The sequence below is a fragment of the Crocodylus porosus genome, unplaced genomic scaffold, assembly GCF_001723895.1.
Source record: "Crocodylus porosus isolate Cpor-Errol unplaced genomic scaffold, CroPor_comp1, whole genome shotgun sequence".
Lineage (NCBI taxonomy): Eukaryota > Metazoa > Chordata > Crocodylia > Crocodylidae > Crocodylus > Crocodylus porosus.
This window is the reverse complement of record NW_017728948.1, coordinates 75,930,472-75,947,523: the sequence shown is the minus strand read 5'-3', so window position 1 is coordinate 75,947,523 and position 17,052 is coordinate 75,930,472. Positions and strand designations below refer to the sequence as shown.

At 43.1% G+C, this 17,052-nt stretch overlaps 1 protein-coding gene across 2 annotated transcripts in view; it reads left to right on the top strand.

Annotated features, from left to right (window-relative positions):
• The window catches only part of MEPE (matrix extracellular phosphoglycoprotein), an 11,360-nt gene extending 7,729 nt beyond the window's left edge, over window positions 1-3,631 (top strand). For both annotated transcript variants that reach the window (XM_019553452.1, XM_019553451.1), the window contains one exon: window positions 826-3,631. In XM_019553452.1, coding sequence (XP_019408997.1) covers window positions 826-3,174 — 2,349 coding nt within the window. In that variant the 3' untranslated portion in view covers window positions 3,175-3,631. The remainder of the gene's footprint in view (window positions 1-825) is intronic.
• Window positions 3,632-17,052: the final 13,421 nt, after the last annotated feature.

Genomic DNA, 17,052 nt, shown 5'->3' with positions numbered 1-17,052 from the left:
AGGCTAAAGAGTCCCATGGCTCTCAGCCTGTCATCGTAAGATCTGTTTTCCTGACCTCTGATCATGCGCGTGGCTCTCCTCTGGACTCTCTCAAGTTTCTCCACATCCTTTTTGAATTGTGGAGCTAGTCCTAGGGGGTACATGTGGGCAGGTGGGAACTGAGTGCTGCCACCTCCCAGGAGCAGGGCTGGGGACTGGTGGGTGCAGCGGAGCCCCTGTCCGGGGCAGGAAAGTTTGCATGTGGCAGCGGTGCCCACCACATACCAACCCAGTGAGCTTCCCCACCCTGCGGAGGGACACTGCTACCCTCACCCCAGCCTGGTGAGCTTCTATGCCCCACTCCACCCCGGCCCAGTCCTGCTCCTGGGAGGCGGCAGCACTCCATCCCCTCCTGCCCATGCGCTGTCTCTGCCTCCTTGCTCCTCAGTGTCCAGCCGCGCATTACTGTCCCCCCCCCCACACTTGGCATCCAGCCATACACTACCTCTACCCCCCAGCCACAAGTTACCCTCTTCCCCAAGCTCAGCTTTCAGCCATGCGCTAACCCCCCTTCCCCCTCCCCCCCACTTGGTATCCAGCCTCCATGGGTACTTAAACTAAAATTGGTTGGAAACCCCTGTTTTATTTTAAGACTGTACATGTAACTTGTAACATATAAGTTGATCTAATGGGCTTAGAGAAACCTTATAAATGCCCTTCTCAAGGAAAGACTATAGTAATTAGTAAGGAGCAATGAATTATGAGATTAATTTGTACTGAAACTTGCATAGGATTGTCCATATCCTCAGATCAAATGATGCATTTCACTTTTACACTACATTTCAGAAAGGTGAGGAATATGATAAAAGCCAAGTTTCTAATCACCAGTTTAAAAAGGAAGATGAATCAAAGAAGCCTTCAGAAGACTTCCAAGTTCAAGAGGGAGGTGAAGACCATAAATACCTTCTTGAGAATGGAACTATCAGGAAGTCTGAGAACAAAAGCATTTCTGACGGGCAGAAATTCGTTGGAATTAATGGAAACACCAGTGACTGGGATGCCCATCAAATTCACTTAGAAGTCAGTGTGTACAAAGATGACAGTGAGAAAGTTACTGGAAATACCACTGTGGGCATAGAGGGCAGTGGTGACCTTGATTTCTTAGACCAAATTGAAGGTGGTGTTACTGTCATTTCTGGTACTGGCCACGATGCCAGAGGTAGTGGCCATCAGGATGCGAAGAGCACTGGTTACACAGAAAGATATGGACAAGATAGAGAGAAAGATCAGTCTGGCTTAACAGGTATTAATGAATCAGAGGGTACTGATTATAATGCCACCAGAGAAAAAGATAAAGATGTCATTGAAACCAAGGGTAGTAATGGCTATAGGGACATCCCCAAAAAAGATAAAGCCGTTCATCAGGACCCAGTGAGCAATAGTTATTTAGGGGTTCCTATGACAGACAAGGATGGCACCAGAGATAAAGAGTTTGACAATGAGGGAAGTGGCTACACAAATTTTATAGATAAGGATGAAGACAATTTTGCCACTGGCAATGGGGGTGCCCATCTTGATATAGGAGTCACTGACTCTATAGATATTCCAGAAAGAATGGAGCATATTAAAGTGGGTAAAGAAGGCATGGATAATCAGTCATATTTTTCAGAAACAGGAGAAGCTAAGATCATTAAGGGCAATCATGTGGAAGGACCTGACCTCACAAAAGGTGATAGGAAAAAAGATGAAGTTAGTGGGAGGGCTAATAGTCATGTAAAAGAGCCAGATGTCATTAAACCACAGAAGAATGATGAGGGTGATGGTAACATCCTTACTGAGAGGGCTGGTATCCATATAGAGGGACCAGGTCCCACCAAAGGAGATAATGAAGACAAAGGTAAAGGCAAGGGAGGAACTAGTAGTCACATGGAAGGCCCAGATATCATTAGACCACAAAAGAATGACAAAGGTGAAGAAAACATCATTAATGGAAGGACTCATAGTCATGTAGAAGAACCATATGTCAGCAGACCACACAAGATAGATAAAAGTGAAGTTAATATCTTTAGTGGAAGAACTAGCAATCACATTGAGACACCGGATATCATCAAAGCACATAAGACAGATGAAGGTGAAGGTAACATTGTTAGTGGGAAGGCTGGCAGTCATGTAGATTCTAGTTTCACAAAACAGCTTAAAAAAGATAAAAGTGAACTCATTCTCCCTGGTGGAAGGGTTGGTACTTACATGCAAGAACCAGATAAAGGTAGGAAGATACACAAGAAAGATAAAAGTAAAGTCACTATCCTGAGTCAAAGGGTTGGCTCTCATGTACCAAAAATAGATGTCATCAAGACACACAAAAAAGATAAAGGTGAAGTCACTGTCTCTAGCGGAAGGGTTAGTACTCATGTACAGAAACCAGATGTCACCAAAGTACACAAGAAAGATGACAGTGAAGATAACATCAATAGTGGGAGGTCTAGTATTCAGACAGAGAGACCCGATTTCACTAAACCACATAAAAAAAATGTTGATATGAGTCATGGAAATGCTTCCAAAGGCAAGCTGGGGATCACTTACACAAATGTTCCAAAAAAGAAAGGAAATATTATTGATGTTAGACTTACAGCAGGGAAAAAAGATATAACAAAAGGAGGGACTGCTTATAGTAAGGTTCCTGGAAGCAGTGCAAATGCCAAGACCAGTGCTGGACATTCCAGAGGGAAGACAAAAGATACTGGTCACAGATATACAGAGACAAAAGATGGCACTCAGTTCTTCACAGGTCATGAACATCTCAAATATACTAATACTGGTAATGTCCATAAGACTGATAATATTAACATAAAGAAACATTCTTTTCATACTCGTGGTAGTGATGAAAATGTTAAAAAAACAAGTCCCAAGAGTGAGAAAAGTGATGCTGAAACTGATGAACGATATACAGGCAGGGTTTATCTAGGGCATGACAGAGTCCTAAGGAGAAAGGGCACCTGGCGTGGTAAAAAGGGCTGGTCAGCTAAGTATGTCCATGGCAACAAAGATGACAGCAGCCAATCATCTGATAGTGAGAGGGCAAGCAGAAGTGATAGTCGCCAGGCCTATGACTTTTACCAGAATGATCAGCCGGACAATTACTGGTCAGCTCAAAGTATTCAGGGTGATCGAGATCTGTCAGCTGAGAAAAACTAGAGGGACAGCTACAGCCAGATTGCAGAGCAAGCAAAAGATTATTCTCAAGAGATTTGTTAAGAGCAGAGTAGCAAGCAGGAAGGCAGTTTTATTGGCTGAAGTTCCATCATAGAAAATCTTTTTCCATAAGGCAGCAATTCTCCAACTGAAATGTCAAAATGATACATGATCTGCAGTCAGGCTGGCATGAGAATTGGTTGATAATATGAGAATAAAGAGGCACTGTAACTACTCTGATTCAAATGACCTATGTGTTACACCAAGTATTTTTGAGTTTTTCCAATGGCAAGGTAAATTTTAAAGCCTATTATATGGTAGTTGACTTAATTTCATATTATGATAAGAGTTTATTAGGAGGCTACAAGCAAAAATATGTTTGGACTCAATGGAGCAAAATCCTATATAGGCTATATACTTGCATAATATGACACAATGAAATAAAGAATAAGAAAAGTCACCTGTCTTAGTTATTTCATTTTAAAATGAAGTATTATGTGAAGTATTTTGAGAAAAAAATTATACATATGTAATAGAGAAATAGGCTGAGCTGAACTGACACTTGACTTTAAAATATGCTTTTTACTGCATAAATGAAACTGCATTGCATTTAATCTGGCCACAGAAAGAATTTTTGGGGAAAATTTACACAAGAAGCTGCTCTTTAACTATCAATATGTGTTTGAAAAAGAATGCCTGTAAATATGTCTTGGGAGTCTAATGATACTCTGATTTTCTGACAACAATATTGAGAGTAAAGGGTGCCTGTAGACATTTGGGGAGTCTGCTCCGATGCACTATAATTACAATGGGTCAGAGCAGACTTGATTAATCAAGTCTGCTGGAGCATGCTAATTAGCACACCACCAGCCTCCACGTCTCATCTATCAGCATCTCTGCACTTCAGAACGGTGGCAGGGTGCTTTAACTAACGCTTGTTCAACCTGTCGGGGTTCTGCATCGTGATGCGGGGGAGGATGTGAGGGGGTCCCCACATCTCGCCATGATCCCTCACACCCACACCCTGGCCACCCAAGCTCCATGCTCCCACTGCCCCCTGGCCACACTGCCACCAGCCCCAGCCCCACTTTTCCTGCTGCCACCTTGCTGCAGCTCCCCCTCTCCCCCACTGCTTCCCTACCTGCTGCCCGGAGCAAGCAGGATGCCGGGGCAGCAGAGCAGGTCCCCCAGTGGCAGCAGCAGCAGCCCCATCGGGAAGTTGTGGGCTGGCCTGCCAGGCCCTTCAGCCCACAAGAGGGGAAGGAAGGCACAATATGAATACATGGGCATCTTGCTCCCACCCTCATGGGTGCAAGGCCTGGGTGGGGTACAATTAGTTGTGGGCACCCGCAGGCTGGATGAAATTGCCTGACAGGCCAAATCTAGCTTGCAGGCCATATTTTGCCTGCTCCTGATCTAGGTTGAGAAGATACTTTACACTGCTAGAAAATTAAAGTCCCATTCCTGCAGTCCCTACTCCAGCGTAATTCCTGCTGGCTTTAATGGTAGTTTAGCTGGAGTAGCAATTGTGTATCTGGTGTTCAGGTCTGTCATAGGGGGGAAGAAGGTAAATATACCATTTTGTGTGTTTTACTACTCACAAACAAAATACATCTATATGTGGAAGGGGAGAAAACACACAGCATTAGCACTTGTTTGCCAGTTGTATGGAATTTGCTTCAGATATCAAAGTTCATGAAAGCTAACATGTAAACAGTTTGCTGAAAAACACATGAACTCTCTGGGCAAGGGAAAACAGCAACTTTGACCAAGACTAAGTCCCTTTATGCTGCAACCTGGAATCCATTTTAGTCCTTTTCACAAGCAGAGCAAGTTATGTTTTCCTCACATGCACAGAGGAAGCATGGAGTGAGAATATCCAAACCATTCTAGAGCCAGGTCTCTATTTTGCAGGCCTAGCCATTTTCACAACTGGCTGTGGCCGGTGCCTTTTCAAAGAAAGCCCGTGAATCTGAAGTGTTCTTTTGATTGCTTTAGCGCTGGGATTCAGCCTAGCCAAGGATGCTTCAGCACTGTTTTCTCTCATTGCCTATGTAACAGCTGCCAGGCTGTGGAGACAGGAGGCTGGGCAGGGAAAGCAATGCTACAGCCTTTGCTGAAAGGGTGGGAAGGGGCTTGCATGCAGGACCTCTGAAAAGGTGCAAGCCTAAAAATATGCATGCAGCTGACTGGATTGCCAGTGCAATGGAGAGGTCTGGTTGGCTGCATCTGGGATATAAACACAGCGGATGGCGGGAAAGAGGGAGAGGAGTCATTTTCCAACTTGAGGGAGAGGATTGGGATAGTCTCTCCACCTAGGAAGGAGACTGAAAACCTGCTCCAGGGAGCCAACACACCAGGAAAGATGATCAGCCTGTGGTGCTCACTGATGAGCAGAGTCCCCTGTCTCGAAGAGGAGCTGTACAAACTCAGGACTCAGGTGCCCTGGGAAATGGGAAGAGGGAGTCTGTGCTTGCGGCTGGGTTGGAGCCATGGGAGAGTTTAGGCTGCTCTATTAAGCAGCTCTAGTTTCACAAGGAAAGGGAACGTGGGGAGGCATTTAACTCTGCAGTGCTTGTAAAAAGTTTGTTTACAGAGAAGGACTCATCCCACTGCCCTCGGGACAGAGGTTTCTGTCTGAAAGAAACATTGGGACTGCACAACCTACTCTTCAAATGCCTGTAGGAGCCACACACTGCCATCTGGTGACCACTCATAGCAACAGCAGTGTTGCCATCTATTTTTACTAGAGTGAACTGAATTCCTAGTGGAACTGAGGCTTAGAGTCTGTAATCTGTGACTGGACGTATATTGATAGGGCTGTTATATGTGGGATCACTTGTTGGGTGGACTATTCACTAACGTTGGGTTTATACATAATATTTTGGTTATTGGTTGTAATGTGTGTTATTGCATCTATATACATATACTATAGACATATATGTATATATGTGTATTATATTTGTTATTAATCTTTTTCTTTTCTGTAAATAGTTATAGCTGAAAAATAACGAACCCTGTCTGCTACTTAGGCTGGAGTGGATTCTTGGGATGTTGCAAGTGAGGAACACACTTTTTTTGATGGGACACCTCAGCCAGCCAGGCTGCCTGAGGCAGAGCCCAAAACTACTGACAGCCTGAGGATCTTGAATCTGGTATAACGCTTGGCTCTGGTGCTAGGGGAGGGTTACACCTACATTCACAGTCAGCTGTCAGGCCGTATGTTATTCACCTGCCCTCCTGACTTGAAAGAAACTGGGAAGACAAAAGAAAATCTTCACTGAAAATAGTGTTTCATGCCTGTTCCTTGTACAGGTAGATTTGGTACTGTAAACCCATTCTTAGGGATGAAGGGACTATGCAGCTGGATCCATTTCTGCAGCAGGGTCTACGTCTACACAAGATGTTGACTGAGCAATAGCCTGTTACTACTGTGCAGTAGTGTTGTGTGGCACAAAGCGTGATGTAATGTAGAATGAGCTACTGCGCAGTCAGCATCACCAAGAAGCTGTGTGGGGATGCTACTGTGAAGTAACATTGGTTACTGCACAGTCATTTAGTGCTTGTGTATGCAAGTGCTAAATGACTGTGCAGTAACAACTGCACAGTCAGCATCTCATGTAGATGCAGCTCCATCTGGGAAATGTAAAGCTCCAGGAACCTCTGTGAGTTAAGTGAGGTGGCTAAGATGAGTCTACCTTGGAGCACTGTCTCCCTTCTCATAGTCCTTTGCCTACCCATGCTCATAACAGTGCAATAAAGAAGTCAGTTACAGTATAGGATGAACAGTAAACAAAAGGATGGTGCAAAATGCCCTCAATCTGTCAGTCTCCTGGGCTCTGAAGCAAAGGAGGCTACTCTTGAAGAGCTGCCTAGTAACATAACCAGCCTAAGCCTATTTTTTCTTCAGTATTGTTCAGTCCAAGAGCTTGAAGGACAGGAGCCATTATTGCAACCCCACCCCTGACTATTGTAAGACACTTTTGAAAATAATGATCTTGAACTTTTCAGTCAGCTGATTTTCCCTTTTCCCCTGCCCATCTCTAATGTTTGTGACACATACACTGATGTCAGTGCTCCCAAAGGTATGATACAAGGTGACTCTGTATCCTGAGATCTCCTTGATACCCTAACAGGAAGGAGCTTCCAGCCTCTACCCAGACTCCAAAACCTTATTTAATTTTGGGGCCTCCACCAGTCCTACTTCTACCTGTTGTGTCCCAGTGGATTTCTGCTCCTCCTGCAGCTCCAAGGGCTCTTCCACTAAGGGCTGAGGAAACAGCTATAGCAGAGTCTTTTTTCTTCCTCTCCAGTCCTAAGGGTTCTTTACCCTGGGGATTGGGATGGGGAAAGAGGAGAGTACACAATTCTCATAGAAGTGTGTGTGGGGAAGAAACTACCTTAACCTACTGTTTTTTTCAATGCTCCCTTTTACCAGCCACTCTCTTTTCCCCATAAAGCCCTCCTAAGAGGAGGATGGGAAAACCCTGTCTGCTTCCTGCAGCACCCCCACTTGGCTTCTCTCCCCCAGGAGGCTGCCAAGCAAAAAGCACTTGGTCAAAGGAGTATTTCCTACACTATGCTGGAATTCTTTTGAGGGCTTCTCATAGCCACCTGGGACTGACTCTGGCAGTGGTATTAATTGTGTGACTTTCAAGAGCCAACAACACTGATTTCCAGGAGGCAAAGGCTGCTATTGCTGCTACTGCCATTAATGGTAGGGAGATATGTAGCTTCTAGGCAGTGAAGGGGAAGAGGATTCTTTGCTAGTTGATTGGCATGAATCTGTTATGAAAAGTATGTGGAAGAGGCTGGGTACCAGAAACAACTTTCCCTGATGAACTGTTCTGAAATAGACAGTAGCCATTGAGACAACTTATGATTTCACGTTAACAGGAGGAATTCTTTGTGTGTGTCTGTGTCAGATGGCAAACTCCATTTTGAATATGGGGTTTGATTGCCCTTTCTCTTCTCTTTGCTTCTCTACATCAGACTGAAATTCCAAAAGATAGTTACAATGATGTAACTAGAGAGGGTCATCATCCTTGGATAATCCTCTCTGCACACAGAAGTCTCCTTGGAATAAGAGCTGGGAGCCACTGGAAAGGATGATATGACTCAGGTGTGCTAGTAAGTAAATGGCAGATCACCTGGTGGAAAGCTTTGACCACCTGGTAAAGTCAGTCACCTGACCAAGGGGAGCAGAAAGTATAAGGAAAAGGCTTTCTAGCTTTCTGTTCTGAACTGAGAAAGAAGAAATTACAGAGTTTCTATTCTCTAGTAAAAAAATCTATGTTCAGGAGGGAAGAGAAGAGAAGAGAAAGCATATTGGACTTTCTGGAGGATATTACCCAAGTCCTGAAGAATGTTCTAAAATGGAAGGCAGGCATGTAGGTAGTTTTTTGGTTTTGTCTAGATCTGCAGATCTCTTGTTCTATGTAAGTAAAGGGTAATTGAGTTAGACTCTTGTGCGAGGCCTGTGTTCTATGCTTCACCTCGTATATCTCCATGGACAAGTAAACCATAAACCAAAGTCCTCACCAGGTTGGCATTCTAGGAGGGCTGTATTGAAGCTAATGGGATGCTTTCTGGGGGCAGGAGTTCGTGCTGGCTCCAAAGACTTAAAGTATTTGAACCACAGGGTCTCAACTCTCAGAAGAGAGTGCTGGATAGAGGAATCTGAATCTTAGGAGTTCTCTAGAAACCCAAATCTGCTTATTCACTGGAAGTTTAAAAGCTGTGGGACCTAGTTTCTGGACGTAAACTTTGCAGTTTTGCTAGTATCCAGCAAGGGGAGCTTCACTGAGGTAGTAATAGAAGTGATGGGGCTTCTCTAAAAAGTGAAAACCCTTCACTGGGTAGGGTGCCAGACTGGAACTTCAGAGAACAGCTCTGATAGGCTGTACAACAAACAGGATCACTCCTTTGAAAGTGTAAACCAGAAAAAGCCTCTGCTTCCCCCTCCCCCTGGCTCTAAAGGCACCTATGCTACCTACAGTGTCTCACTCTGGAAAAAAAAGTCATGCTCTAATTAAAGCTCCTGACTGTCATGTGTATCAGCACCCCCACACTGAAAAATGGTGGCGGGAGTGTTTGAACTAAAGCTTGTCAAATGAGCTTTAGTTAGTGTCCCTGCTGCTGTTTTTTCAGCACAGGGATGCTGATACACATGATGCTGGGGTCTGTTGGAATGCAGTAATCACCACACTCCAGCAGACTTGATTAATTAAGTCTGCTCCAACGCACTGTAATTACAGCACATTGGAGCAGCCTCAATGCATGTGTATAGGTGCCTGCCCTTCCCTGCACTGCCCTGCCCTGTCATGCCCTCCTCTTGGTCCTTAGAGGGAGACTGGTAGGAGCTGCCAAGAACCAGACTGACTGATTGTACATAACACCCTTCTTAATCTTCACTTTAAGAAGTAGAGCATTTGATTTCTCACCAGAATAAATGGGTTTCAGACTGAAAGGTGACACCAGACCCGTGTTTCTCCTGTATAGGTTAGCTGTGGTCTGATATTGTATGATGCGTACAATGAAAATATCTTGCCTCTCGCTCTCAGTAGCCCACCTTTGGGAACTGAAAATTAGATGTGGCCAAATTGTGCCTTGGACTCATGAATAATGAGTGGTCCCATTGGTCTCAGCTCATTAGGGCTGTAAAGTACTGGGCTCTGTCTTTGTATGGGACCTAGTACTAGAAAGGCAACCACAGAAATGTGCTCCAGGATTAATGGGTTTAACTCTTGCTCCAGTTTAGTCAACTGCATTAGGTCACTGGGGGCCAACCTTTTCGCAGGCATACTACAAATTAGCCCCACACCTTCCCCAAGTACTACTCCCATCCACTTCCACTGCCCAATATGCTGCTTGGCTTTCTGTTCCCTGCCCTATGCTGTGCCTTCCCTGATTTTCTGTGTGTCACATAAAGGCTTCCTATGTATTTTGGGCACCTGCCTATGCTGCAAGTTTGACTACAGCTGCTCTAGGTGAGTCCTGGTTATAGAGGATAAGAGCCTAAGTGTGTATGAGTTTCACAGTTCTTACCTACCTTCTAGTGGATGATGATTGCCAAATTAAATATATCATTCTTCCTTACAAATAAGTGGGGTTGCCAGCCTTAAAATCAAAGGCCGTCTGCTTCCTGCTGCAGAGAAAGAAATATAGAATCATAGGGCTGGAAGGGATCCTGAAGGCTCCTTGGGTCCAGCCCCCTGCATGAGCAGGAAAGACATCTGGGGTCAGCCGATCCCAGCCAGGTGACTGTCCAGTCTTTTCTTGAAGACCTCTAGGGTAGATGATTGCACCACCTCTGGGGGGGAGCTTGTTTCATAGTCTGGACACCCTAGTTGTAAAGAAGTTTTTCCTGATGTTCAGCCTGAAACTCTTCCAGGAGTCTGTGGCCATTGTTTCTAGTTTTCCCCCAGGGCGCCCTGGTGAACAGTTGTTCACCAAGCCCCTGATGCACACCTCTGATATAGCAATAAGCCACAATCAGGTCCCCTCTCAGCCTTCTTTTCTTTAGGCTGAAGAGTCTGAGAACCCTCAGCCTCTCCTCATATGGCTTGCCGTGCAAGTCTCTGATCAGGTGGGTGGCCCTCCTCTAGACTCTCTTGAGCTTTAGCACATCCTTGTTGAAGTGCGACGCCAAGAACTGGACAAAATACGCCAGCTGCAGCCGCACCAATGTTGAGTAAAGTGGGAGAATCGTTATGGATTTACTGGAGATGCACTGATTGATGCATGCCAGAGTTTTATTGGCCCTAGCGGCTACTGCATTGCATTGCTGGCTCACATTCATGCCTGAGTCTATTGTTGCCCCCAGATCCCTTTTATTTGTAGTGCTGGTCAGGTTAGCGATGCCCAGCCTGTAAGTGTACTGGGGGTTCTTCCTTCTCAGATGCAGCACTTTGCATTTCTCTACGTTGAATCTCATCTGGTTCCATTCTGCCCAACATGCCAGCCTGTCTAGGTCTGCTTCTATCTGCGCCTATCTGCAAGTGTGTCCACACAATCCCATATCTTGGTGTCGTCTGCGAACTTGGCCAATGGGCTTTTCACCCCCTCATCCAGGTCGTTGATGAAGATATTGAACAGAACTGGGCCAAGTACTGACCCTGGGGTATGCCACTGCCCACATCTCACCAAGATGACACTGATCCATTCATTTGGACTCTCTGTGTCCTACCCTGCAACCAGTTTTGTACCCACTTGATGGTTCCACAGCTGAGCTCAATATCTTCCAGTTTTCTGATCAGTACCTCATGGGATACCAGGTCAAAGGCTTTCTGGAAGTCGAGGTATATGATGACAAGCACTTTTCTCTTGTCCAGGTGATGAGTCACCTGATCATAGAAAGAAATGAGGTTGGTCAGACAATATGTATTGCTGTGTATTCTGTTGTCAGAGTGAACTTTTGTCAGCCTAAGGTTCTTTTACAAACCTGTTAAAACTAGGCATTTTCTGTAAAAAGGGATATGAAATACCTTATTGCCATCTAGTGGGGAAACAGGGAAACTGTCAAGGCAAACGTATTTTAAAAGATCTGTTTACAGAATTACGTTTTGTACTAAGCAAGATTTTAAATGGTGCTACAACACATGGAGGCTGGAACAATAGTAAGCAATGTCTAACATAGCACAGACTCGGTTGAACTGTAGTTAAATCTCCCGCCTACTTAGGGTTTATTATGTAGGAATTAAGGTCTGATACTTTCATTTCATGTTAACTAAGTTATCTCAAATTCTGCATGGACAGAAGTGTTTCCTGGTAAAAATGTCAGGATGTCCCCTTAGGATACTTCTGCAATATTGAAGGGTACTAATTCCCCAGAACTTCTTCCAAAATCTAACTGCCAAATCTAGCCACTAGAAGCCAGATGAATAATCATAATTGCAATTTCCACTAGGACTAGGTGTCCATAAGAAGTTTATCTCAAGATGAAAAACTGGATTTTATTTTCCTTTTCTGGAAAATTCACTTTAAATTTTTTTTTTCCTGGTTCAGAACAAAATCAAAATGTTTATAACACCCCAAGAAAGAAGAAATATGATGATTGAAATCTTTAATTTAAATTTCAAGTGCTTCAGGTTAATTTTAGTTTAAAATATAATAGAAGAGTTGCAATGAAAATAATATCACAAGAACCACAATATACTGGTAAGCACTACTGGCCCAATAGAATATGGCACTATTCTCATAAAATGTTGTGAAAATTTTTAAAAATTGGATTTTTGGGTAAACTAAGCTACTTTTTTAGTTCATAACACTTCCCATGGAACTGAAAATGAGCCTTATGTAGTTCGAAGGCTATTCAATTTACCTCTTCATTACTGTTTTCTCTGACTTCTTTGGATGTGAAAGCTCACAAAGCCTGTCCCCAAGAGAACTCAAGTTTGAAAAGCAAGGAGTATCTGATAAGCATCCAAAGTGCTGATGATTATCATAGCTCAATACAAACTCCTATCCTTTTTGAGGCTTTCTCATTTGTCCAGAGTGCCCAAATATTTGCATTCTTTATTTGGCAGGTTTTATTCCTAGAACTGTAACTACACACACACGCATACACACATACGCATCCACACGCACACACACATGACTAAATAAGGATTTCCTCTCTGGTTTATTGCAGAGTGGAATTAAACAAGGTTTAAAAACTCTTGGCTGCCTCTGGTGGAGGACTGCAGGCCATCTTTGGCTCTTGCCACTTTGTTTGCTGTCCAACTGTTGGCAAGGCAGAGGGTTCAGTCTGTAATGTGCTGCTCCAAATATAAATCACATCACCACTGCAACAAGTTCAAATAAGCAAACATCCCAAGAGTCATGCCTGGTCAGTACCACCCAAACAAGACCAGTCTACTTTATAGTGGCTTCACACACTTCCTTATGCACTTTCACATGTTTTTCCCTCCCTCTATTTTGCTGTTCTCACTTCCTCTGCTGCTGGCAGCTAGTTGTACCTAAGTCTTGGCATACAGAACACCTATTCAAACACTGGCTCATGTAAGCTCTAACTTGTATTTCCTGAACCTTGTATTTTGCTGCATATACTTTACTTACAGCAAACTCTGTGGGGAGGGCTAACACTATCTTTTTGTGAAATTCCAGTGTAGGGCTCTGATCCTCACTGAAGCCTTTGTGACCTACTATAATACTATAACAATCTGTCCCTTAACATCTCACAGCAGTGATTCTCAAGCAGGGTGCTATGGCACCCTGGGGTGCCATGGAATTTTTGTGAAATCCCTGTGTAATATTAGCACTGCTGAGTGTGCAAACACGTACATGTGACTTGCAAGATAAGTCCAGAGTTTTCAAATTGGAATCCATGGTGTCATGGATGGATCTAGGATTTTGAAAAGGGAGACCTCAACTTCCAGACTCATCCACTCCTGATCCCCAGGCTCTTAACTCTATTCTGGACCTGGTCTGCTCTGCATCCCCTGTACTCCTCAAGGGTTAGGCTCTGATTGTCAACATCCTGGCTGATTGACCCCTGACAATGTGATAGTAACTAGACAGTGAGCTAAAAAAAGTACAGAGGGACATCTGCAGGATAATTCCAGCATTGCATTTTCATATTTTAAAGATTGACCATATTAAGCTAAGGTGGGTGTCAGGATATAAAGAAGAATGGGTCTAGTCTCAGGATAATGAGAAGGCCTGAATTATAAAGACTTTGGGTTAGGTTACAGATTTCAACATTACTATTAGATGCATGTAAACTCAGTGTGTTTGTCTCAGGCCAGCTCCCAACAAAGAGATCAACATCACAGAAAGTCACAAACACCTGACTGGTGCTGAACAATCCTCTTGTTGACAGCCCCAAACAATAATGGGGATCATCCTTCCCTGGTATTCTTTATTTCATCTCTAGTCTGTTTCCATGACAGAGGTCTGCAATCATGTAGTCCAAGAGGAAAGCTAATAGACCCAGCCATTAACATTCTAGCTCAGTCTGATCTTGTACTGTTTCCATAAAGGACCTTGATGCTTGTGCTGTGATCTTCATCAAGCAAATGACATTTTAATTCATGTGCAGTACATACTCCTTCTTATTGCCAGTAAAACTACTTTATTTCATTCAGGTGACATTCCTCCCACCCTCCCCACCCTGGCTGCTTATGAGTTTCAAACTCATTCTAGTGAAGTTATATTTGTTTTTGCTTTAATCTTAAACTGCACAGTCCCTAGCATATTTGTAAAACTTCTGGGGTTTTTTTACTGGCAAAAATATGTGTTGTTTTATATGTCACTCTGCAGTTCACCATCTGAAGCCCCGCCCCCATGTCAAAAGCCTAGATTAACCCATGGCTGTACCCTTCTATTTTGTCAGATTCCCGTTAGATCAAACATGACTAAGTGAAAATAATAAAACATCAAGATATGTAGAACTCTCTTTATCCATCTCACATGTGCATATGGATTTCTGACCCTGCTTTCCAGATAAGGAAACTTTTGATAACTGAGTGATATGCAAATTCTAAATCTGAAGTTTTAAACTTATTGTAGTACCTTTTATCCCTAAAAATCCTAATGTGACTTACAAAAAAAAGGGCTTTTTCTTAAAGGGAATTCCCTTTTTTAAGGGAATTCCCTTTTTTAAGGGAATTTTGAGGGGGGGTTGTTTTTGTCTTTTAAAACAGGAATACAAAATTACAACAGGTAAGCAAAGATCTCTGGCTATTTAGCTGTTTTCAGAAAAAATCCTTGCCTAAAAGTGAACTGTAAATCCATGATAATTCACTGAGCCCCCTGAATTGCAAGATGCTGAGTGCCTACTGCAAGGCTGAATATCCTTAATGCCTATCCTGGTTTAGGATCTCTGGCATTTTGTAAGTGCTGGTCAGCATCTGAATCCAAGGCCTGGCAATGTTCAGATCCATAGCTTTAGGTTAGACCCATCTCAGGTGCCTACTAACATTGTTATAAAAAATTCAGACTTTGAAATCTTTGGGGAAAACCTATAAAATAAACTTTTTAATGGACCATCATCAGAACTGGACATAGGTGTTGTGAGCATTGTTTTTCATGATGACCCCAAAGTAGCAATTGTAGACAAATTGGGTATGGATCACAGCTGTGCAAAACAGTTTCCCTGAACTGTGCATGATGAGAGGTTTTCCAGTAATGCTAGAAATAACCTTTGCTGACAAGGTCAGGATAGCATCACTTAAACATCACAATTGGAGAAAACCTGTTTACAACAGCACTTTTATTTTTATCCTGTTGTGCAAGTATTTTCAGATTTCTGAATATTGTCCTGAGTGGTCTTCAGTGCTACAGGTTACTAAATATTACCCATCCCATTTATACCTAGCATTGTACTTGAGATGCACTGGGATGATACTGGGGGTAGGAAGCAAAGAGCAGAGACATTCCTCCTCTCAATCTACCAGCCCAGCAACAAAGTTATTCTTGTATGAAAGAGTGGTTCTGGCTAATTCAGGGGCTGATGCTTCACAGGCCTAACTATATATTGTCTGCTGGACTGATCTAACCAAGTCCCTTCTGCACAAACTCTGTTGTGTACACTGGGCACTTTAGCAGGGTGAAATACAATATACCACACATACCACTCTGAATTTGCTGAGCCATTCTGCCCCATATCATCAGGATGGCTCAGGAACCCATCATGCATTTATTTTGCTTTATCCATCCCCTAAATCCTCTTGTAATAATGCAAGAATTTTATCTGGAGGAATTCAATCCAGAACCGTAAGAATTGTATCTGCCAGCCATCGCCTTTCTTTCCCTTAAATATATATTTCACTTTATTTTTAAAAATAGCTATTTTAACAATCTGTTACCAATTTTAAACCCTTGTGGCTGCATTAGGGCTTATTTTACTGAGTAAGCCAGTATGCTACGTGTTCAGTTATTAACCTGAAGCAGGAACTTGTGCAACTGTGGTCTAATGGAATTTTCCCAGACCTGTTCAACTACCCTGAGTTGGCACCTTGGTATTTGTTCAGTGACTCATCACCACCTAAATGCCATCTTTTTTAATTACCGTGCAGCACATACTACTTCTGGCCCTTGATGCCAGTAAAACTGCTTTGTTCACCTCTGACACTGTTGTTCTAATGACATCAGAGCTAGTGATGCTGGAAGCATTAGACTGGAAAGGTACTATTCTGAAAAAGCAGCTCAAAAGATACATGGATGAGCAAAACTGAAATGGGCAAAGATAATATTTTGAAAAAAAATTTATAACTACTTTAGCTTTCTTATACTCCTGCCTCTAAATAGAACAGTTTACGAACTCTTAGTTTTTTCATTTATTACAACTTTAGGCTTTTCTAGCATAACCAGAATGCCAGTTCCATAATCTCTTCCCTCCCCTTGTGGGGTAGGGAAATGACTTATCTTCAAACAGATCCTTCACTACCCAAAAGAAATGTAGAACAGCCAGAAACTTGAAATCTGCTGGGAACTTTATTATTACTAAACTAGTTACATGGAAAGTGCCCAGATACTACAGTGAAGCTGCATGGAAACTAAGATGGATTCCTGTATCTTGAACAAACAAAACTCAGTTATAAAGTTAAGCTCCAGATTCTGACATGAAATTCCCTAGCGTTTTAGTATGTTTGGATCCAGCACATATTAGATGCTGTCCCAATCACAAAGTTCAGTTTATGATTTGAATCAGGATCAGGACTTCAAAGATATAAAATCACAGAATCATAGAAAATTAGGTTTGGAAGGGTCCTCAGGAGGTTATCTAGTCCACCCCTCTGCTCAAAGCAGCAGCATCCCCAACTGTCTTATTCCCACCAAGACTTTGTCTAGCCATGTCTTAAAAACCTCAAAGCATGCTGCAGGTTTTTCTTCCCAAGGTGGAGAACCTTGCATTTTTCGGTGTTAGACACCATCAGG